We start from the raw sequence: 24,587 nt of genomic DNA on the forward strand, positions 1-24,587 counted from the left end.
AGAAGTCATTTATTGGATGTTAGTTTGACTGTAATCTGCGTACAAAAAATAAACATTAACACTTATGGTTAGAGTGGTTGTCTGTCCAAATATGTCATCTTATGGACTAGTGACCTTTCCAGGGTGTCCCCCACTGATCAACACGAGGATCTGGGATTGGACTCGTGAAATAAAGGGACTTGGTGATGAAGGAAGAGAAAAGTCTTCCCTCGGGACGTCGGAGCGGTTCATCATTTATGAATCTGTGTCATCTTAAACCAAACTGATTCAATAATAGAAGCGGTAAAACGGAGGAAAGAGCTTCCGTATTCAGCTTCCGGGGCCGGAGCGCGATTCAAGCCGAGAGACGATGTCAAATGAGACCTCGGCACCTGACAGAGCAGTTGCCATGGCGACGGCTGCGTGGAGGAGGAGGGGGGGAGCGGGTGACACGCCTGAGGTGAGGAGGGGGAGATGGAAGCAGTGAGGAGTCACTGAATGATTTATCTGGAGGAGAATGAATGAACACACATTCCCTCAGTGCTCAGGAACTCCCACACACTCCCTTTGTCTCCTGCAGCCGCACAGGACCGGCTGAATGGAGAGAGTGTTCTGTGAATGAGGAGAAACTCACCTACGGAGCACAAACATCACTCCTTTATTTCAACCTTTTTATTGGACCAAAGCAAGGAAAACTATTAGGTTTAAGTGTCAAATCAAGTGTTACATCAGGATCATTTTAAATAATAGGATTTTTTTTGTTATATCGTGGATTTACATCAGTTTTAGTTGATTTTCCTTAATATATTTACCACCATTAGTTTTAAAACACATGAATATATTTACAATTAAATCAATTTTATCTTTATCTTTTGACTTTAAGTTTCCAATTATATTGGTTGAATCGAATCATCTTGTTGACCAATAAAAAAAAAAGGAAAAAGCCTCTAAAATGATCTTATGAAAACGGAATTAAAGTTTAAATGAACAGAGTTGGGTCTGTGAGAAGAAACATGAATAATTGACGCTCGTCACCAAGCACAACTCTACTGCCCCCTGCTGACCTCATCATGGATGACATGCTCTTCTCTCCTCCCAGCTGCTGCAGGCGACTGTCAGTCTCCCGGAGCAAACATGACTTGACAGAAACATGAAAACGCCGAGTCGCCGTCGGTCGGCGGAGGAGGAAGCGGCGCTGCAGTGAAAAATAACATCAGGCCGTTAAGAATAAAGATCTGTCGTGTTGATACTGACGATGGATGACGGACAGGTGAGGAGCGAGGGGTGTAAAAAGTGTGTTTCTGAAGAGCTGCGTGAATAATGCAGAGATCAGAAGGATTCTAGTGGAGGACGACTTCATCCGTTACCCAGAATCCACTGCTTCAGCTCTTCACACTCATCAGGTGACGGCAGGAGGGTTGGTAAGTAGGGGGGGACCATGGGGCGGACCCAGATCGTCACTCACGTTAAGATGGGAGTCAAGAAACAGATGCTGCTGTAAAGTTTATTAGGAATGAAAGTGAAGAACAGAGAGAAACATGCACATCATTAAATCATTCATTTTTGGACAGACACTTCCTTCAATGTCCGGATCTGAAGTTGAGTAAATATTGTGATTAACAGCTGAAACTCATAACCTTTCACCCTTTAATAACATCATCATCTCTCTCTAATGGTCCCCCCATGATTGACAAAACCTAACCCCTTAATTCTAATCTTTAAAAATCAAACACACCCTCAACCGTTCCCGCCATCGTTTCACCTAAATATGACACTTTATTAGAGCTGAAGAGAAAGAAGAAGAAACAAGCGAGTCACGACTCCCACCTGCCCTCTGGTGGGTGTCGCTGGTACTGCGAGAAGAAGCGGAATCTTCCCGCGGCTCTAAAATGGTTTCAGTTTGAGATAAAAGGGTCACGACCCTGGGATGTCTCCGCTCAGAGGTTTTGCTCATTCTCGTGGAAGTGGTGCAAGTGGTCGGCGTACCTGAGGGTCACACAGGAAGAGGATTTAACAAACTTCCTGAGTTACAGAGTCAAAGAAAACGTTTGGATTCATAAAGAATATTAAGAATAAAATATATTAAAAATTCAAATCTTGGGTCACATACTTCTTGGCGCAGTACGCGGAACAGTCTCTGCCGATGCTCTCGCTCCACGCCGTCTTGTACAACACCTGCAGGGACAGAGAGCAGGTGAGCAGGTGAGCAGGTGTGACCGAGTGAACGCTAGAGAGGAATCTCACCAAGAACACCAGGCAGTGCAGGAAGAGGGTGTAGAAGAAGGCGATGGTCCGCGCCATCTTGTTGGACAGAACCGCACGACCCTGACACAGAAGGACGCGTTTTCAAGGTTATTTCAACAGATTATTTTGTTACTCTTACAATGATATAAAGTACATAAATGACTGACACAACATTAGGTCAGAGTGAAACTGAAACAATAGCAAAAGATTTCTTTTGGGGTTTTTTTTTATTCATTTTTGGTTCAACTCAAGATAAAAATTAACCCTTGTGTTATCTCTGGGTCAAGGTGACCCAATGGCCCGAAAAGAAATGTCTCTGTGGTATCCCTTGTGTTGCTTCTGGGTCAAGGTGAACGACCTCCAGCCCAGTATAAGACAAGGGTTCAATGCATTTGTTTTATTCTTTTTTTTTTAATTCCCAGTGAAAATTCCAGTTGTATTCAAAAATTAAAATAACATTTATGTTTTAATAGTTCTAAGTTTTTATTTGTCCATTTTGTGTACATTGGGTTCCTTCAAAATAATAAAAAATAATAATAATTTGAACAAAAAAAGAATTTGATGAAATGAAATATTATACAAAGAAAATAAGTTGAGCTCATTTTGCCTCACTTTATATAATGTCATGGCGTAATAACACTTTTTTACATTCAATTTTTTTTTCATCCTTTTAAGCTTTTTTTCTTCTCCCATTCTTCTTCAGAAGAGACATGTGGTCATAATGTCATGGTGGTCGTTGCGGTTCATAGCCGAGGTGAGCAACTCAAAGTTCAAAGTGAAGTTCTTCCACACAGGAACACACACATGATCTCCGTGGAAACTCACCAGGCTAAGGGTGGCTTTATCCCAGGGACTGAGGCTCAGGTAGCGCCGCTGACGCTCCTGCGGACAAAGAACAGATGAAACTTTGAAAAAAATTTCTCCAGGAGTGAAGTTAACATTTGCTGCATTGGAGCTTCTTGAACATGAACCTGTTCTTCTGCAATACAACTTGAATAAGGGCGACGACGGGACAAGGAACTGACAATATGGATGTTTTTACGAATCACCTTCCGTGTTCTTGAAACATGCTTATTAATAAGTTATTTCTGTTTTTATATTTGTGATGGAGCGGTGCAGTGCAGGCAGGTTCAACCAGTTCCATCACACGTCACTAGAGTTTGATGATGTACCTTCCTGCTGAAGGATGCAAACGGATCCAGTCTCTCCTCGTACTGGGAGGAGTAACGCATCACAGTGTCGTCACTTCCTCCAGCCTGTAAAACACACAAACAGGTTGAGACACAAACAAAAACACACAAACACACACAGACAGACAGACAGACTCACTCGGCCACCATAGCTCTGCAGGAACTTGATCTTCTCGTACAGTTTGATGTTGTCTGCCCTCAGACTGTCCAGCTCCGCCTGCAGGGCCTGCATGGTCTGCTGCAGGCCGTGGTTCTCCTGTCGAGACACAGAACCGTGAGCGGATCTGACGCTACATACGTGTGTGCGTTTGCGTTTGCATGTGCGTGTGCATGTGTGTGCGTGTGTGTGCGTGTGTGCACGCATTGCTGACTCACAGCCTCCAGCTCCTGGTTGCGGGAGCGGAACCTCTCTCTCTGGCTGGAGATGATGGAGAGCAGAGAGTCCATCTGGCCCTGAGGCAGCTCTGGAGTGAGGTTGAGGCCAGAACCTGAAGAAACGACAAGATGTTTCATTCAGATCCATCACTGATGGACTATTGATAACACCAAACCACCAGCTGACATCTGGAGATCTTAGTCGACTCCTGGTTTTGATTGTTTCCAAGGATGGTTCTACAGAATATTTGGTCGAATTATGAAGTTATTTTTTAATGAATCACAGCAACATTATGTCACAATGACTTGTTATCATGAATGAAACATGGAAAGATTTTTTTTTAAATCACTACTACTACTTTAAATCCTGCTTCTCACGGGCTGTCAAAGATTGGCTTTTAGATCACCAGTCCTGCTTGCACTAATAGTACCAGACGGGTATTTGGCCATCATTGACATTATTAGATTGTACTGTGTTTTTGTATATTATTGTGTTTTTGCTTTATTTGTATGTGATGTATTAGGGAAACTTGCCGCATCTTTGTTGAAGACTACCGATGGAAAGTAGCATTTTGCTTAATCTGGTGCAGCCATCTTTTAATGTAACTGCTAATTTTCCTTTTAAATAAACTGAATACATGATAAAGTAGGGATATTGAAACAGGATTTTATGTTTCCACAGTATTACAGTTAAAGAGTTTATTTAGAGTTTATGGAGACTCCACAGTGTATGACAGACTTTCAACTAAACGGTACAAAACCTGTCCAACAAGATAAAGAACAATGCTGAACACTGATGCTTCTTCGGCTTAATTGGGACATTTGAAGTTTACATAAGTATATTTTCATGTATAGTCATCTCTATACTACTAGTGTACTGGGTTTACACTTAGTATAGGTAATAGTATACTGTAGTTTACAGAAGTATATTTTCATGTATAGTCATTTCTATTTTACTAGTATACTGGGTTTATACTTAGTATAGATAATATTATACTGTGGTTTACAGAAATATACTTATTTACGCACTAGAAGTATAGAACACGTTTATTGATATTTTGGTAAAATTCAAAACACTTAACGGACTCAGGCGTCAACCTTAGGTTTCCCAGGAAGATCTGGTAAGATATACATGTCGGAATAAATGCATCAAAGGCAAGACAGACAACTTGATCGATGAAAAGGCAATTGAATGTTTCCCTTTTTTGTTTTTGTATTTAAGGTATATTAAGGTCATAATATAATACTAAACTAATTTGCTATCAACCTGAACTCCAGCACTACGTGATCATACCCATGTAGATTTATAATGGAGTAAATACCTTAAAGCAAATGTGTCTTTACAACAATAACATCTCAAGTGTTTTCTACCACTCATCACCCACTCCCATAATCCTTTGCACAGATTGTTTCTGGATACAAATGCCCAAAGAAATAAGTACTATACTGTACTTCAAGTAATCACCAGAGTTTTATTTTGAAGTAAAGCATGTCAAACTAAACCAAGTACACCAATAAAATGTTAGTATAAAATAAGGAAACTTGAACTATACTACTTCAATTTTAGTATACAATAAACTCATAGGATACTTGAATATTTTTCTTTCTGCCAAGAATTGTCAAAAGTAAATATTCAAGTACACTACCTACATTTTAGTGTATCATAAGTACACTCACTGTACATAAGAATAGACATATTTTTGATGGGAAGAGTCAACAATAAGACCCAACAGAGCTGTTATTACCAGCACAACATGTCATTAAAAGAAGCAGAACTGGGTCAGACCTCATACTGACCAGGCAACACTGTTGCACTACACAGGTCGTACTACACAGCTTGTCAATGAAGGTTAACATCACTGCTGCTGAAATACGTGAGATCATTTTGGGTCAAATCAGTCTCAAAAGGTTTATTTAGAATTATTAATGTGGAGAATCTTTAGTTTTTCTTAATGTCTAGATAAGTGTAAACGTGGCAAATTCAAATGAAAAGATAATTTCTTCATAGACGTCTTTTACTGTCCATTAATATAAAACATCCGTGAACCTCAATGGTGTCGTTCCTCTCATTCTTTTACCTGGAATGTCCATCTCTAATGATCTTAATCCATCTCATCCATGTACTGCTACTTTCCATGATTGTGTACAGTTACCCAACCCACCTGCAAACATGGCCGTGGCCTCCTTGATCGGCTCGGGAATGTTCTGCATGTTGCTGACCTCGGCTCCCTCCGCGCCGGGGCGTGACAGGGAGGACATGGTCTGGATGGTGCTCAGGTCATGCTCCAGCTTCAGGATCAGCTCCTTCTGCTCCGAGCTGGTGCTCACGGCGGCAGAAAACTCCCCCTGCAGTTCGGCGTAGCGACCTGTCCACAAACCACATTATCTTCAAAATCATCTCAACGTCGCTCGATAAAACCGTCAAAAGAATCGAGTCTTACCTTTAATGGCGGCAACGGGACAAAATAAAGCAATGAAACCAACAGTTTTTTTTTCTCTGAGAACACTTGACACTTTTGAAGAAAACTCCCGAGGCACACGTGCAGTATTTGTATAAAAGAGATTTACTTCAATTATCACACCTAGGGTGCATGTGAATAATAATGATGATGAATCAAATGTCAATCATAACAAATACATTGTGAACATTTCATACAGTGATATTGCTTTTCAATGTTGTAGAAGGGACTGTTTTACAGTGCTGAGAACAAACAACATGATACGTTTAGTAAATAGAAAGAGAAAGAAACGATGATACATGAGGAAAAACAAACGGGTGGGAGACCCCAGGAGAGAATTAAAAGCATCTCAGGAGTGACAGAAGTGCTTGGAGGGGTAAAAAACAGCATAACTATCCCTTAACACTCATGCATCCGTTTGTACTACAACACACACACACTCACACTCGAAAGGTAGCAGTGGGAGAAGAATTATTACTTCCATGACTGTTTTGGAAAATCATCTAAAAACTGAATTCGCTAAAGCCTCAACGAGCATCTTAAAGCTTTCCAAAGCGGGGGGGTGAGGATCTCCCCGGGTCATTTGGTTGTCAGACTACTGTGGTTTAAGCTATGGGTGAACATAAGCGACGACACAAGGTAGCAACATACACAAACTGCAACCTTTTTTTTTTTGTTGTACGTGAGGATGGGTGTCACTATTTGGCTTTTTGCTTCCTCCTTTTAAGTCTTTTCTGTCTTATTGATCCAGAGTTGCTCTCTGGACATCGTAGCGAAACCAAAACAAGAAAAAGAAAAAAAAAAAGGCTTAAGACTTAAAACTGAGCTGCAGCCGGTGTGAGAGATGATGGACACAACAGAAGTCACACATGGGAGGGGGTGAGGGGAGAGTGTATTGTGCTGTAATATGTATCACACAGTGTGCTGATGCATACGAGCACCACTGTTTCCAAAAGTGTTTCCTTACAAAAAACCCACTTCATAAGATATATTCTAAAAGTATTACAAAAAACATCTGAGGTTTTTTCTTTTCTTTCATTTTTTTTTTTTTTCCTGAAAACGGTGACCAGTGCTGCTGTTTGGGCTTCCATTACAACTCAAATGAACAACCACGACTTCAACAGATCATACAGTAAAGCTTTACGACTTCAGAAAAAACATGATATGATATACAGCATCTGTTACACCTTTACAATGTTATTCAACAGTGTATAGAATCATCTGATTTAAATTTGTAGAAAAATATCTGTGGATCATGGAAAAGTCCTGAATCGTCCCTTCTCTCCTCCTGCCTTTGAAATAAAAGCATACTGTGTCAAGAGTGAATCGATAGCTACTTGATCGACTTGTATTTACACGTCTCTCTTCCAAATATCCATCAGAGTTGGCACGCGTCATATCAATACCTGTAGTGCCGTTTATTAATGTCACAGCAAACCTGACACAAAACAGAAAAATACAAAAATGCCCTATGAGTAAATTCAGTGTTATTACAGTGTTGCTGCATGCTTCCTTCCTCCTTCACTCAACGCTCTGGCCTTTGTCGACAAGAATATGTACAACGACGGGGGGGATCACAAAGGTGTTTGTTTTTTTTTGTACTCCAGCGATGATGACGATGACGATGTTCTCCTAGGTGCTAAATCTGGATGAAAATGCTTAGTCACATCTAAAGACATCTCTAGTTCGGTGCCCTGCTTGGCAGTTAAAGGCACAAATCTGATGATTTGAATGGACGAGTTAGAAAACCAGATGACGGGTTAAGTGCTTGTTCTTTACAGTAACTACAGAAACATTTCAGTCCTAACGGAGGGCCAGACCCTCGGGGCGACGGATGTTTTACATCCAGCACCTGCGGGGAAAGAGCTACAGGTTGATATCGCGATGTTAGAAGTACATTTTGCGTGGGAAAGGCTTTAAGGACGAACCCATGGAGGATATTTTTACGGGACAATATCTTGTTTGGTCTTCAGTAGTTTCCAATGTGGGGCTTCTTTTCAAGATCGCAATTCAATATGTGTATAAAAAGAGTTTTGTATTAAGAGTTGCGGCGTCTGTGCTTGGTTTGCAACCACTTTCTTTTTTTCCTCGTTTGTTTTTTTTTTTTTAAAAAAGGCATAACTTTTCCCGGACCCCCCGCGGTCGTACTTTTATTTTTTATATATAGTGTTCACAGACCCTGTCCCAGGTTTCGGTCTAATAAGTGCTTTGTTATGAACTGCTATAGAAATTCTGCATAATCATAGGCTGGCTATCTGTTCGATCTGGCGTAGCACACTCGCTCGCTGGTACACTTCTCTAATCTCAATTTGGCAGATATGACCTATGACCTTCAAGTGAACTCTCAAGTTTAGGTAACTTTTTTTTTTTACCTTGACCTATTTGACGAAGCGTTTGGACCTGATCATTCGGTGACGAATGCGCTGATGTCTACAGAAAGCTGCTGCTGAACACAGAAGTCTTTAAAGACAGAGCAAAGAAAAGAGATGGAAAAAAAAAAAGAAAAAGGGATTTGATATCACATGTTTCGCTGACCTTGATATGTCCTTTGATTCGGTAGCTAGCAGGTCTGAAGAGCATAAAACTGTTGCGGGGGGGGGGGGAGGGGGGGCGTGAACGGTAGCAAACACGCGTTTTCTTTTTTCAGAGCTATTGAAATGACACGATAAGTTTAGGACTCATGAATATACAAACAAATGAGAACTAGTACATCTTTGTAAATATTAACCAATACTGCCGGCAGTCTATACGTCTAATAAAAATGTTACTTGCCCTCAGGAACAGTATAATCCCTTAAAAAATAGACAACTCAAATGATAAGACATTAAATGAAAATTACAGCACCTATAAATAAGCAGAATAAAAACCAAACTATAAATGCAAAATAGCAATAAAACCAAACTACAGTAAATCATAGTATTACACTACATCGTGAGAAGATTAATGGTAACGCATCAACCAGCTTAAAAAGAAGGGTGTCAGTTGTGCACTAGTAGTGTGTGCAAGAAGATATATAGAAATATGACTCCACTCAGCGGAAACACTCCTCAGTCACACACAATTGTGCACACGCATGTATCAACTGGCATGCGTGGACACACGCAAACATACGCACGGAGGGGAGGCAGTGGGCTGACAGGCACTGAGGGCTTGTGTGGGCGAGGGAGGAGGTGATATGCCTTAGAATTTGTAGTGTTACAGTAGAATTCAATGCAAAAAACGACAAACATCCCTGGATAGAGGACAAACTGGAGGAGAGCGACAGTGACTTCTCACACCAGGGTTGGGGTGAATTCACTTTCATGGCGTTTGAAACAAACTCGTAAGCTACACTTAAAAGAATTCTGTTGTTGTTTTTTAGTTTTTTTTTTGCAACATATAAATTTGGAGTGAATTGACCTCGACCCTGACCTACATGCAGGCAAATACAAATCCACACGAGAGACACACATACACACACAGACACACACTCTTCCTGATTTTGGCCTATAAAAAAGATGTGTGTTTGTGAACAGAAAAAGAAAAAAAATATTGGGTGGTGCAGAGACACAAACCCAGCAGGTCCGGTGCTGGTGAGAGCGGTGCGAGTGCACGACCCAAAAAAACAACAAGAGACACGTGAAGTATCACCATGTCAGACGGCTACAGTACTACGTGAGTTCACCGTATCATAGTTCAACAATGCAACATTAGTCCATTCTAATTTGTTTTTAACAGTAACTGGTTGTTCGTTTATTTTCTCTTCTAATCGGAAATGCTTCCTACAATTCCCTATTTTGTACTCTTTAGAGTCGATAGACTGTGCAATCTCTTATTGGCAACCAAATTGCAATATCAAAAAAAGAGATCATCCTTTATACGTGAAGAAAGGTCTAAAGGAGGCAAAAGGTTTCCTTTCTTTCCTTCCTCTTCAGATGAGTGTGTGTTTGTGAAGAATTAAAAGATCCTTCTGGCCATTACATGGCTGTCAGCAGGACAGGATATGGGAGACAACAGGTCAAAGTTCATCTTTCTTACATAAGGAACTATGGCAGCTCAGCCTGCAGGCCTTCCACTACCCTCTTGAGAGTGTAGGAGTGGGACACAGAAGAAAACATGCTGCCACTGAGAAGAGAACAAATGCACAAAAACGCACAGTGTGCACACACACACGCGTACAGGTGCACACTGACACAACCCTTGACATACGAAAAAAACGCACACACGCAGTGAGTGAAAAAGGCAAAGGGTTTGTAACAGTCACTCTACAGTGTGAAAAATGAGGCGTCTCACTGAGTGAGGGGAGGTTTGTGGACACTTGGGAGGTGAGAAGAGCGGAAAAGATCTCCTTTAAGAAAGTGAGAGTTCTCGTCAGAGAGTTCCTGGCTCTACCTATCAGTGTCCATCACTGGGACAGCTGCTGCGTCAGGCCTCGCCTGCGTGACTGAGTCCAGGTTACGCGTCCCAGCTGTGGGTCAGACCCCGGCTGAGGACTAACCAGTCTGGTGCACCAGTGGCTGGTGATAAGGGGAGGTACAGCAGGGCCAGAGGCCAGCAGGACGGCTAAGTGCTTTTCTCAGTACAAAAAAAAAAGAAAAACTCGGTTTAAAAAACAACAGAGACACAAGTTCTCTAATTTTGTTCTTCTAGGTATTCAGTTAAACTTCGTTTAAGGTTTTGGACAACCACTCTTTGTTGACCTCCCTCTTTCGGGAAAGCTTTTATGTCATTAAAATGGCTGCTGAGCTTGACTTTGGCTGTGTCCACTCTCCATCTGGAGCAGAGCAGGAGGGGTCCAAGGTTAGAGGTTGTGAGGTTATGAGACGAGAGGGATGAAGGACGGTCAGAGCTAGAACTCCCACTCTGATGGATCCTCTTTGCTGGCTGCTTTCTCCAGCCGGTGGATGATATTATTCAGATTGGCTGCTTTCTTCTTGCGCAGATTGTTGTCCCTGGGGTTTCTGGCGGGGCCAGAGGCTTGGAGGTTAGTACTCGAGGCGGAGCTACTGGAGGACGCCTCTGTGAGGCCGAAGAGCCCCAGTCCAGCGTGTCCACAGCTGGAGCCCGGCCCGGCCAGGCCTGGAGGGATACAGTCTATCTGAGAAGGGGAGTTATTAGAGCCCCCTGCCTCAGAGTCGGCCTCCATGTCGTGGTCTTTGCACGCTCCTCTGTGGTCGTCCAGGCCCAGGCCCAGTCCCTGGCGGATCTCCATGGTGCCCTCTGACTCGGTCCCATCGCAGCTGTCTCCCTCTCCAGATTTTGACCCGCGGAGGGAGGGAGAACCACCGTCGCTCCCAGGGCCTGCTCCTCCAGCTGCCTGGATCTCTTCGATGAAGAGTTCTCGTCGTATGCGGGACCTGAGACACAAATAAATGTGGTTAGCATGTGTTTACATATGGATTCTTCCATTTCTTCATACATGCAACAAAATTGTGTGCCTTTAAACTACAAAATATTTTTTAAGTGTGTCATTGTAGTTCCATGCTGTGTCTCAAATCGCATACTACTCTTAGTATACTAGAAGTTAGTATGCATCAGTTTAGTGTACGTAACCTAACTAGTACGCAAATTCTCCACAGATGGAAGTACATTTTGAAAGTTTGGAAAAAGAAATAAAGAAAAAGTATGATATGAAATATTCGTGAGATATTTAAGCTGATATCAGCACCGAAGACGTGTCATCCTTCTACTGCTGCTGAAAATGCACCTGTAAGTATATGCATATATGTGCATTTATATATGACGTAACTTACGTTTGAAACGTTATTAAGATGGCGGCTGTTTAGTGTGGTTAGTGTCCATTGAACCATGCTCAGTTTTGTGGGCGTGTTAGTACGCCACTTTAGTGTGCATGGGGCACTAAATTTCGCATACTAACAATTGAGACGCACTAACGCACTAAAAATACTAACTTTGAGTACGCTAGTATGCGATTTGAGACACAGCACCAGTCTTTTTTAAGGTCTGCATAACTCCATACTTTTCAACACCTACACAAGCACCCTAAAGAATTGAGATTTTTAAAAGAGTGTGCTGACATTGATGTCTGTATTGTTGGTGAGTATTAACTTCAACCTGCCAGTATGTGAGCAGAGAGAATGATTGTTTTGAGTATTGTTGTATTAATGAATCTTTCAGTTTGGTGTTTGCATTAAGCTATTATTTTGGTTAGTTGATAAAAGCCTGAATACTTTTGTCTTATTCAAGTCCCTTATCCATAAAAAACACTTGTTTTATTCAATAAAAACTGGATTAACTTACCTCTCAGAACTACATTTTGTTTCTCAAGTATCTTACTCAAGATTCCAAGATTTTAAATACAGGCGAGCAAATTTAAGTTTCTACATGAAACGCTTTAATGTCGAGTCTGCTGTACAAATGTATTAGTGTTTTTTTTAGTTTCACTATTGTGATTGTGTTTCAATCTGTATATTTAAAATAAATAAAACCAAATGTTTTTAGATAAGTAACATTAGCAATCGGTGACATAACATCTTATCACGTGTTAACATTTTTAAGACTTTAAAACATTTGATTCAAGACGTTTTAATGCCAATTAAGGCTTTTTTTAATTCACAAATGAAATGCCTTTTAATGTTTTCTTTCTACAGATCCGTGGGATCTCTGTAACCTTAGCGACAGAGGTGTATCTTATCAACGTCATCGCATATACAAATATCTCTTTGTTGCTATTATTAAATTAAACATTTCTCCCCCATCAACCTGAAATCAAATTAGTCAGCGTTTCTCTGGCACGGACCTGTAATTGTGGAACCAGTTGATGACTGTACTGGTCTTGAGGTTGAGCTGTGACGCCAGCTCTTCAATGGTTTTGGGTGAGGGGTAGGGCTTCTGTTGGTACGCTTTCTTTAGGGCCTCCTTCTCCTCCGGGCCCAAAACAACTCTTGGCTTCTTCAAGTGCTGCTGTCCAGGGCTCTGGGAACCCTGCAGGTATTCTTGTCCCAGTAAACTTCCGTCCACTGAATGTCCGTCACTCAAGGAGCTCAGCCGCCTCTTCATGTACGCTGGAACAACAACATGACGTCAGTATGAACTCCAAGAGACGAGAAACATTTTAAAATGTTGCAGTTCGCATGGTCTGACACTAGATGGTGCTGTTGCATTTCCTAAAAAGAATCCAGCAATTGCATCAGTCGTCTAAAAAGGTACAGAGAAGCGCCACCTACTCCACCAGTTACTGGAAACGAGCAGTTCATGGCAGCTCAGCATGAGTTTGACATTTTCTCAACCTCAACGAACGCTGCCAGACATGTTTCTGTTACGCAGGGGTAAAACCCTCGGAGCAAGGTTAGTCCGCTGAAAGTTGTGTTCCACCTTCAAGTCGGGGTTAGAGGTCAAATATAGCTAGTGTGTACACCAGGCCAGTGTCTCTCCTCTGGGCTCGGGAGAATTTGATCGAATTACTTTCAGGTCAAAAATCCAAAATGAAGTTGAATGAATCGAGAATAGCTCTGCGAGTACAAACACACACGCACACACACACCACTGGTATTAGGTCAGTTACTGTGCCCTTTTGTGTACTTTGAGGCATCATTGGTATAAACTGATCTTTGATGGCCTGAGCCTCGTAGTGAGTTGGAATGGGCAGTGGAGGGGTCACAGTGAGGCTGAAGCCTCTCGGCTTTCCATTGTGCAAAAAAACGAGCAGAGAATACAAAAGGATGGGAGTGATAGAGAGGACTAAGAAATGACCAAAATATATAGACATAGATGATAATGATGATGATGACAATGATGAAGAGGAGTGCTGATGACTGTGAGTAAGCAGGCCCCCGGCAGTCCCCCAGCTGTCACATCTAATACAGTATGTGAAGTCTGCGCTGCTGATTGCTACTGACATCACACTAAGATGACTGTGATCTGCACAACATGCTCGCCTGTCCTGCACTAAGAATATCGAGTGTGCATATGCAGCTTAAAATGATGCTGCCAGTCGTTCATCAGGATGTCATTATCTACTAAATCAAGGACTTTTTTTTTTTTTCCTTTCTTGTTCTTGTTAAACAATCTCTTCCTACAAACCTTTCTTCTCCAGGCGCTTCATGTCCATGAGTTTCTCTACGCTGTGAGGGTCTTGGAGCCAGAGCTGCATGCGGACGAAGGGTTCCCTGCCCTTCAGGCTGAGCTTGTGCCACGGTTTGGGCCTGGCCAGCAGGTCAGAGACGGAACCCTGGGTCAAACCCAGGATCGTCTCCCCAAACAGACGTTGGCCTGGTGGGAAGAAACCAAGTAAATGAGGTGAAACTGTAAAGAGAATGAAGAAGAGCAAATGATAAACTAATAAAATGTTTGATACTCATTTTTGTCATGTAGTTCATTTGTACAAATACATTTTCGACTTTGAGCAAGGGTGTCAAAACTCAAGGACACAAGGTTTCTGAAATCTTTTAGCAGAAATATTCAAAACATGCATATTTACCAAACAGGAAAGGAAGTATGAGACTTAAAACAATATCTATCATCATTTTCTCACACATCTAATTCCTTTCCTTCAATTCCAGTTTTACTCATATTTGAAGTCTCTGTAAAATTGTTGACATCATAAATCTTTGTCACTTATCCAATATTGAACAGCGACATGTTTATAGGTCACCGTATTAACATGAACCTACTTTGATTTTGGGCCAACCATCCAGCAGGCCACATAAAATTACTTGGCAGGCCAGAATTGAGTTTGACACATGTGACTTAGAGGTACATCACTTGATTAGGCGTCTAACAAGAAATCACTTTGTTGATGACTGAATGTGAAATAAATAATGGAAGCACCCCTTGAGATTGTTTTTTTCGCAGACTAAATTGGTGAAAACGAAATGCATCTTATAAATAAAAACCCTTTTCCCGAGACCTCAGCATATTATTCAAATGGAATTTTTCGTTATAAAATACTAAATAAGATGATAAAATAAACTCTTAAAAGTGTGTTTTTTAACAGGGGACCTTTACGTAAACTAGGAAAATAATCTATACCTAAAATTAAAAAAAGGTTTATCCCCTGTTCTATTAAACTGTAGAACTCTGTATTTGGCGGCAGGAGGATTGTGGGTGATGGAGAAGATCAACAACTCAATTGAAGTATCTTTGTATCTTGTAAACGACTTGTGGTGTGAACTGCATTTATGATATTAGTTGTACTTTTTATACTTCATACTTTGCACCCCTAATTAGACACCAAATTAATGTGTATCCTCTTGATATCCACCTGCTAGTAACGGAGAAACCTGGGAGTTCTTACCAAGATTGTTATCAGTCAGAACTTCCTTGACCTTCTTGGTGATGGCATACGTGTCCAGTTCAGGCGACATGGCCACCATCTCCTGGATGCTGAGGCCCGAGTGACCAGGGACAGGCAGCGGGGTGCCCGGCTGGGACTCGCCTCCTGACGGGTCTTCGGACAGAGGTTTGTGGCTGGAGGACTGGGATAGGAGTGCATCTCCCGCGATCCCGTTCACAGACTCTTCCGCTGAACTGAGGGGGGAGTCCGGGGCTGGGCTGCAGCTGGCAGACGTCTTCGGGGTGCCTTCTGCGTCAGACAAAAAAAAAAAAAAGGAATCAGGTTAAAAACGTGTGTTGCCACAAGTGTCTTATGTGTCCCCCCCCCCCCCCCCCCCAGAGTCTTGCAGTCATACAACATCAATTAATTTAATTCTTGTTAAACAAACATGCTTAGGTTTTCTTTTTTTTTTGGCTTCTTTCACCAATTCCTTCATCTCCCCGTCTCTGTCTGTGTAATACCGCTGTGCAGCTCAGCAGGCTGGAAGAGAGCAGTCATGAGGAGCTGTCAGTGTACATTAGCTGCTGTTTACACCCCCAGAGAGAAACGGAGACACGCACACGCACGCACACACACACAGAGCTGCCATCTGGCGCTGCAACACTAACTTGTCTATGACATGACAAACCAGCAGCTTGCTGGCTGACACTGCCACAGCACTGGGGGGATGGTGGGAGGAGCAGACACTGGGGGGAGGTTGGAGATGGAGGGTGGTCTGACTGACTGGCGTGACGGTCACCACTGGACATTCGCTCAGACGGAGCTTTGTGCGTTTTTCGTTTTTTTTCTTACCTTGGTTCTGAGGTTGCTGGATGTGCGCGTTCTGCCCTTGATCGCCATTCAGCCACGGCTGCATCCGAAGGTACGGCTCCCTGCTCTTCTGGTTCAACTTGTTCCATGGCTTGTGTCGAGACAGACTGTCACTCAATATTCCCTGAAGCACATACCAGGAGAATGGGTCAGACGTGCACGACAGGTGTCAAGTTTAAAACCCAGAGAGTGAGCAAATTCACCTCTTTGGAGTCCTCCAGGTTGTGGTTTTCCTCCGTTTGGCTGGCTAGAGACCTGCGAGGGTCCGTGTGCATGCTGCTCCACCACTGCTCCCGCCAATATCCCACCCCGGCGCTCCCGGAGCGCACCGGCCCGTCAGAACTCCGACTGAGCCTGAGAGCGCCGTCCACCGACAAGTCCATGCCTAAGGCAGATCTGCCTTCTCTTTTCACGCTGGAGCTGAAGTCCAGGACCGGAGACGGTGATGAGGGGGAGGACAACATGGAGCAGGGGCCTTTTTTAAGCGACAGGGCCAGCGGGTTGTAGGGTGGGAGTGGAGCCGTGAGAGAGGAACTTAAGGCGTCCCTCTGAGATATTGATGCATAAGTGGAAGAGGAAGACGAAGCTTTGAGGATGGGCTCCAGCGCTGCCTGTTGGGCTTCCATCTCCCTACGCGCTTGCTCGAGGATGGAGCGGATCGCCTCGTCCGACCCGCTGCCCCCTCCACCAGTCAGTCCACCACCTCCTCCCCCCTTTAGCCCCGTGTATGAGGGCTGGGAATAGGACAAGTCTGTAAAAGAAAGTGCAGCGATTTAGACAAACAAACAGGCACAATGCATAACTCCTGCATGACTCCTGAATAGGCATCAATATAATTAAATATATATATATATATATATATATATAGTTTTATTTATAAACAAAACTAGTTTAATGATCTGTCAGTATTATTGTAGGTTTGTTCTTCATAAATTTAAATTACACTGCAGTAACAACTTTCTACTGAATCTTGCCTTTTTTTTTTGCAGATTGTTTCTTTCTTGATCATTATAAATGTTGTTTCAATTTGCCTTTTATTTTAATGTGAATATTGTACTTCAACTATTTAAATAGGTGTGTCTGGTGCGCCAAACATATGCTTTTGGAACATTGCCGGTGCCAAAAGGTACAAGAAATTTTGTTTAAAAGACATTCTTTGACATTGTAATGTTATTTAAAAACATTTTCAATGTAAAAGACTCTTTAGCATTTTTGGGGCTTGAATTAGGGGTTTTAGCAGAAAGCATGCAAAATCTGTGGAGTTTAAGAAAAATGTTTCATTCATTATTGTTTTATTCATGATTACTGTCATGTTGTCAATATTATCCTTGTCATTTTTAAATTTTTATATATTAAAGTTTATTTATACATTTTTCAGGAAAGTTTTTGTCAAAGTAAAATAAACGTAATATTATAGCCGCCTCACCTCATTTGCTAGTCAGGGGAAACCCATTTCAGCAAGATGAACACATTAATCAAACATTTTCTCGTGACAGATGATTAATAAAAGCGTCAACATCATTTTCAGATCTTAGAAATATATATGATATTTGTGTTTTGAAAAATAACAATATGTTTAGGTATTGCATGATACTGGGAAAAAAATGATCATTGCGAAGGAAAATAAGATTCTACACATTGGACAGTCATTGTCATGAGAATGTGTCACTTTTAAAAACACATCCAGAGTTTCCTGAAGCTCTAGTTAAAGAATAAATATTGAAGTGCCACTTAGTTAAAAAAACAAAACAAAGGGGGTCAAACAAACATTTACTAGTACACTTGTTCAACCGTGCCGAAATCAGAGTCACTTGAGATTGTGTTACTCTTACGTCACCATAGATCTGACACATCACATGATCAGGTTGTGTTACGTCATGATTTCAATAGGAATACGATAAACAGCCCGTAGTCGGCATCCATCCCTCCTGCTGAAGATGAGAGATCGCACTCACCGGCTTTCTGCACCTGCAGCTCCCTTTTGGCCTGCTCTAGAATAGACTTGATGGCCTCGTCTGAACCTGCCTCGGGGGTCCGGACTCGAGCAGTGATATTACCTGGAAGTACATGAAGAATAAAGGAGGCTGTAAACCTTTTTTCCCCCCATATTGAGAGCATAGATATGGAGAAAAGCAACAGAGACGCCACAAGATTCAACAGCAGCACGGCACAAAAAGAACAACATTCCCACCAGCGTCAACACCGAAGGAACTTGCTGCTCTGACTCGTCTGCAGCTCACACATGCACACGTGTTACAAGAATCATACACAGCCAATGCTCCCCACAGAATAACAACTACCAATAAAACCCTTAAATACACATGCTGGCTTTTCCTTTGACGCAAGTGACTGCAACTCTGTGGTTATCTTCAAGGAACATTTACATCTGCACGTTTCACTGAATTAATAAACGAAAGACACACACACACACGCCACATTTATATACACGGTATATATACTCTTGTGCACACACACACTCCAACACAAACATGCCACACAGACAGACGTGCTAAAATCTGTGTGTGTGAAGGGGACAGACCTGTGTGTGAGGTTGTATTGGAGTGGGCTCTCCGCTTCGGAACATCCTGAAACACTCGGCTAAGCTGGGGCTGGCCTGAGCCCTCTGTTAAAAACAACGCAACACACACTTCAGTACAGCAGTTGTGTGTACTACTGGCTAGACCAGGGGTCTGCAACCTACGGTTCTAGAACCTCACGTGGCCCTTGACGCAACCGTTTAAATAAAACGTTTCTATAGGGTTAAAATTGCTCTGTAAACGATTGAAGACTCAAACAGACCTGCATTGTACAATTCATCATAGATGTATTGTAAATATAAACCTGCCTTTCTTCTTCCATTTTTAGCTTCATGATTATCTTTTTATATAGAACTTAATTTTCCACTTTCATTGAAGTCAATTTTTCAGATATTTTAGGTTGTGTTGAGCTTCATTTTTAGTCAGTTTTAGTGCTGCAGAAAGCCTTTTTACATAGAAAAATAAGGTTGCCGACCACTGGGCTAGATAATAATGTTCCCTCTAAAGCGGTGGTTCTCAACCTGTGGGTCACAACTGTTTACATTGGTACCGTGGGGATTTACATGTATAAAAACGTAGTATACAAAAAGGTATTTGCTTTGAATTTGAAACAGTAAAACAGTTATCCATATTTTAAAAGAATGAACCTGATTCCCTTTATTGACATGTAGACTTTAAGCTATTGTTAGCCATTGCTAAATATGTAGGACTTTATTTACTGCCAAGAACTCTGACCTGACAGTGACTTTGTCCACCTGACTGGGTTTTAAATGCATGACACTTAAATCCTTTTAATTTACTAGTCATTTTATTGTGGTTTACATTTCAGGTTCAAATGGCTTTTCTTCTCGTTTGATTTATTTAAATAAATAAAGGGTGTTTTTCTTCAATTGGGTCACAGACTGTCATTAAAGGAGAGGGGCGGGTCCAAAAAGCCAGACAAGTTGAGAACCACTGCTCTAAAGCTCCGCACACGCTGCACGTAGGAGTGTGGAAAGCTGCATCTTCACTTTACAGAAGCATAAAAGCATTGATCTTCCCCATCTGTGGCCCCAGCAGAGATCAAACACCTCGAAGAAGAATATTAGATGTGGCGAGAGCCGTGTGGAACACATTGCCTAACAGTTCATCAGAAGGAGGATCACTGACTTGAGACTTTCTTCTAGTGTCTGTCACTGGACGGTGTACAGAAGCCGTTTGTTTTCCACTGAGACCACCTTCACTCACAAATGTCCTGATGCGTTAACAAAGGCAGGCCTGAGCTAATCGAAATTACCCGTAGTTAACAGTTCCCCTGCATTCCTTCTGCACCCGACGATCAATGCTATTGATGTGTGAAAGGTTTCCGTATTGATCGTTATAGCTAGGAGAGGCTCTTGGGATCAGTGTGTGTCTAGGAACTCATTGAGGACACACAAATGTTGGATGGGAGTTAGGAAAGAAAAGAAAAAACTAGTCCATATTGACTAGACAATCGATGGCTTTGTGCAAGGCTGTTGACACACACGCATGCGGGACACACACTCACACACACCCGAGCGGAAGTGGCGAGGACTCACCTCGCTGCCGTCCCTGGATGCTGCGCAGTGCGAGGATGTTCTGCTCGTCTGCCAGGAACTGCCTCATCTTGTGGAAGGGCTCCTTCCCCCGGATCGTGAGCTTGTTCCACGGCTTTGGTCTGGCCAGGATCTCGCTGACGGAACCCTGGGACAGTCCGAGCACGTAGTGGCCGAAGACGCGCTGGCCAATGTTGTGCTTGATGAGCTGCTCTTTCACTTGACGGGCGATCTCCGCCGTGTCCATGTCCTCCCCGTCCAGGACACTCCCGGTCGTGGCATCAGAGTGGCTCGGCGAAGGGGAAGGGGCACTGCCAGCGGTGCTGCTTCCGTTAACAGGAGCCATGTCTGGACTTGCGGGGGGAGGCTGCGGACTGCTGGCCGCCAGCGGGATGGCAGCCGTCCCAGAGCCGGGGGTGGAGGTAGGGATGGAGCTGAGTGTAGGTGTGAAGGGGGTAAACAGCAGAGCGCCACTGGGGATTCCAGACGACTCTTGCAAGGCTTTGGAGTAGAAGGTCTGTAGCAATTGCCGCTGGATCAAGGAGTTCAAAGCCATCTTACCCCCAACAAGTGGGAACACTGGGGAGTAGAAGTCCTGCCCTATACCCGTCGGGCTGAACGGGTGCGTTTCGTTGCTGGTGGTGGTGGCAGTGTTGAGGGAGTCCGTGAGGGCACGGGACTGGGGAAGATGAGAGGACGAGGGGAGGGAGGTGGGCGGTGGTAGGGGGGAAGAAGAGGGATCTCTGGGCATGGTCTCCTCCTTGGTGGTGGACTCTTCTGTTTCTTTTCGTCCGGCTGGCCCTACAAGAAAGGCCAAACACACCATGCATTATGGGGGAGTCAACAAAAAAGGGGTTCCAAAAAAAGAGAGAGGAAAAAAAAAAAAAAAAAAAGAAAAGTTATCTTTGTGAAATCCAAATTTAGTGAACTTTTGTGTTCCTTTTTTGTAACCCCCCCAGACAAAATGGCCATGCATTAGTGATTTCAACCTTTCTTGTAAGTCACACAGCCTGGAAGAAAAAAGAACAGTTGACACTCTGCTCCTGAGGCTGATTAACCAGGGATAAGTTCATGCTCTCCACCGCGGGTGTCGGAGTAACTCAAGTCCATAGATGGTCAACACATTATCAAAGGCCTTTTCCATCCTGCCGCCGTGCTCCTACATACTCATCAGTGAATAATACATTCCAATTTAACGTGTTAAAAAAAAACAAAAAAAACACACAAAAACAATTCCTAAAGTCTCACAAGGGACAGATGAACACCAACAGCAATGATTATATAAATCGTGTAAACAGAGAAAAAAACATTGTCAAACTTGTCATGTACCTACTAAAACCCTGGTGATGGTATATGCTGCAAGTGAAATTATTCTAATGCAAAACTATTGAGACCTAACGTGATCGGATAAGACAGTAGGCTCCCCTCACCGTGAATGTTAATCAATTCAAAACTATTCAGCTATTCAAGCCTAAAGCTATGACATTTCCAACCAATAAACACGGTAGCAGGAGGGCAGGAGTCCTGATGTGGGGGGGCAGAGTGTGGTGTCCTCATTTTTGTGTGCTGCAACCTCATTATGTTTAAGGCTGACCTCCTGCTCGGATGTTCGCCGAGCATTTATTCATGTTGTAAAGTATCAAACCGATAGGTCAGACGTTATTTACATGAGGACGGATCGGATTTTTGTTGTGATCAAGTGTTCTCAGAGAAAAAAAACAATGCATTTTTTCCACCACAGACGATCTTAAAAAATCGTGTCGCTCGAACCAACCTGTGGCTCGTCGTACCTCGAACACTTAGTGTTTCTTTATTGTTTAGAAAATAAAACCCGGGTCAAACTTACCGCTTAGCTCGCTGTTGGCGATGCGCAGAGCAGAACTCTCCGACTGAAGACTCCGGTTCCTCTCCAGGAGCAGCACCTCCAGGGGCTTGTTGGAATCCTGACGATGCAACAGGTGAATATTGAAGTATACTTCTCTCATTGTCTTTCGGATTCTTTTGTTAACAGACAAACGTAAAAAGCAGAAAATAAAAAGAAGAAAATTGATCTCACCTGCACTGACTCGGATGTACCAAACTCCATAGACTTCAGGATGCTTGGGTAGAAAAAAATTGTATTTTAAAACCAATAGATCCTTGAAAAATCTAGTAAATTCAAACAGTCCTGAAAGTACAAAACTACGTTTTCGCAGTTTGTTAAACGTATGTTCTTAGAGTACTAAACCCGGACCAACACTTAAACTCCTGTCTAATCAAAACCATTGGAAGAACAGTATTTCAATTCTATATTAAGTTCTACCACTCGACGTATGGCAGAAACACTGAATAATAAAATCCCCAAAAGTGGAATTATATTGACAATATAAATTCACTTGGGAAAAAGCAGCAAGGAAAAGTACATGGTTAAATTGGGTACATTTTTAAATTTACAATGAAAAAACTGATGCTTTTCACAAAAGTTTCATCCCTTTATGACACATTTTAACGGTCTTAAAAAAGGGTGCTTAAATGAGTGTATGAAAGAAATGTACATGTCTGTACTCAAAAACTCATGGTTAAACAATAATTGTCTTTTTATTATCCCTTATTTGTGCTTTTTTTTGTTTCTATCCATTATTTCTTGATAGTCCAGGATCAGACAGTGGAGACAGCGGCTTGTTAAAGAGACAATACTTATGTTCTAAAATACTGTTTCTGGCTCCCCCGTGTGTCTGAATAGTATAAGCATGATGTAACAACGTTCTTACTGCGTGAACATTTTTTGTTAGTGAACAAGATAAGATGATTTAATTCACAGTGAAATAAAAAAAGAAAATAACACAAAAAGCATCATCATAATAGGCATTTAAGCCAAGTTGCATTTTATGATCTATGAATTGAATTGTAAAGCTATGAGGGCTGTTAACTACTGATTTTACCATCAGTGATGGCCTCCAAAGTAATGTAATATAATATGACAACTGATGTTTGTCAATCATTCGTACAGGCAAAAGAGTTCAGGCCCTAGAAGAGGTGGACAATGGAAGGAAGGATGTGTGAACCTATAAAGGTGTCACAGGTACGGCAGGTAACGTGGATCCCATATGTGAATTAGAAACGAGAATTCTTTTTTTTAATTAATTACCTATTTAGCCACATTTGCATAAAAAGGGTTTTTTTGAAACCATTAATCAAATCTGAGCTGCTTCAAATGATGAACTCATCTCCACCCTCCAAATCTTGAAGGACCTTTAATAGGAAGTGACCACTCCAGGCTAAAGACAGCCAGCTGATGATCACTTAAGAATCCAATTTTGAATGTTGATGCGTTCAAAATTTACCTAAAAGGGTCATCGGTAATAAATCAATATGGCTTCTATGACCGCAAACAAAAGCTCTGTGAGCTCACCTCAATTCCTTCTTCACCTCCTCATAGTCGGCCTGTTTCTGCAGCTTCTCTTCCAGTTCCTGCCGAGCAAAACAAAACAACAATATGAGACATGAACGTGTGATGACGAGAGAGATGTGTATCTGCCCGTTTAAAGTCCCTACCTTGAGGGTAGCAGTCTTGCTGCTTAGCTGTTGCTCCAGCTGGCTGATCTGGGTGCTGGTGGTCTCTCGGAGTTTGGTCAGGCTGGCCTGCAGTCTCTGGACGTCCTCCACCAGCTGTGCAGTTTCTCTTTCCTTTGCCCTGAGCTCCGCCTCCAAGCCTGTGTGGGATGCCGCCTCTGCTGTCTTTTCCTAAATGCCCACAGAAACGAGCAGTTCAAATCAGGGGCAGCTGACAACGTAACTGTGCGCTCGAGGAGAAAGAAACGATCACATTGAATAGATATTAACAGCTATCTAGACTTCAACGCACTTCCTCAAAGACCCTATTTAGTTTGGAATCTTCTACAAGAAATGCTGGAAGGAAGAAAATAGTTACGTTTTTTAACTTTCACTACTCTTCTCACAAAAGTTATTTGGAAGTTTAAGCGTCATCTCACCGTGTCGGCCTCCACCGGGCTTGGACTGCTGGGTGGCTGGGATGGGTTTTTCAAGGACAGCTGCTCCCTGAGTGACTCAGCCTCTCGATGAGCTGCTTCCGCTCGCTTTAGTGAAGACAACGCAACGAGTTAACAAGGAATTCCTTAATGATGAACACCTCTCATCAAAGAATGCTCTCACTATTAAGACAA

General features: G+C 42.5%; 1 protein-coding gene and 1 long non-coding RNA gene across 4 annotated transcripts in view; one reads left to right on the forward strand and one right to left on the reverse strand.

The window, feature by feature from the left end:
• Positions 1-6,334: 6,334 nt before the first annotated feature.
• The window catches only part of cux1b (cut-like homeobox 1b), a 67,452-nt gene continuing 49,199 nt past the window's right edge, over positions 6,335-24,587 (reverse strand). For 2 of the 3 annotated variants that reach the window (XM_087795492.1, XM_087795494.1), the window contains 14 exons: positions 24,396-24,500; positions 23,959-24,147; positions 23,816-23,874; positions 22,481-22,523; positions 22,271-22,367; positions 20,428-21,225; positions 18,871-18,954; positions 18,287-18,388; positions 16,535-17,082; positions 16,314-16,455; positions 15,483-15,770; positions 14,270-14,458; positions 12,987-13,251; positions 6,335-11,583 (listed from right to left, as the gene is read on the reverse strand). In XM_087795492.1, the coding sequence (XP_087651618.1) occupies positions 11,076-11,583; positions 12,987-13,251; positions 14,270-14,458; positions 15,483-15,770; positions 16,314-16,455; positions 16,535-17,082; positions 18,287-18,388; positions 18,871-18,954; positions 20,428-21,225; positions 22,271-22,367; positions 22,481-22,523; positions 23,816-23,874; positions 23,959-24,147; positions 24,396-24,500 (3,417 nt within the window). In that variant the 3' untranslated portion in view covers positions 6,335-11,075. The remainder of the gene's footprint in view (positions 11,584-12,986; positions 13,252-14,269; positions 14,459-15,482; positions 15,771-16,313; positions 16,456-16,534; positions 17,083-18,286; positions 18,389-18,870; positions 18,955-20,427; positions 21,226-22,270; positions 22,368-22,480; positions 22,524-23,815; positions 23,875-23,958; positions 24,148-24,395; positions 24,501-24,587) is intronic. The other variant, XM_087795493.1, reaches the window with a different exon arrangement.
• LOC148075675 (uncharacterized) lies at positions 13,302-14,469 on the forward strand. The gene is made up of 2 exons (XR_015711849.1): positions 13,302-13,534; positions 14,283-14,469. It is a non-coding gene; the product is annotated as an uncharacterized LOC148075675 (long non-coding RNA).

This window comes from Callionymus lyra, chromosome 7, assembly GCF_982586985.1.
Source record: "Callionymus lyra chromosome 7, fCalLyr1.hap1.1, whole genome shotgun sequence".
NCBI lineage: Eukaryota > Metazoa > Chordata > Actinopteri > Syngnathiformes > Callionymidae > Callionymus > Callionymus lyra.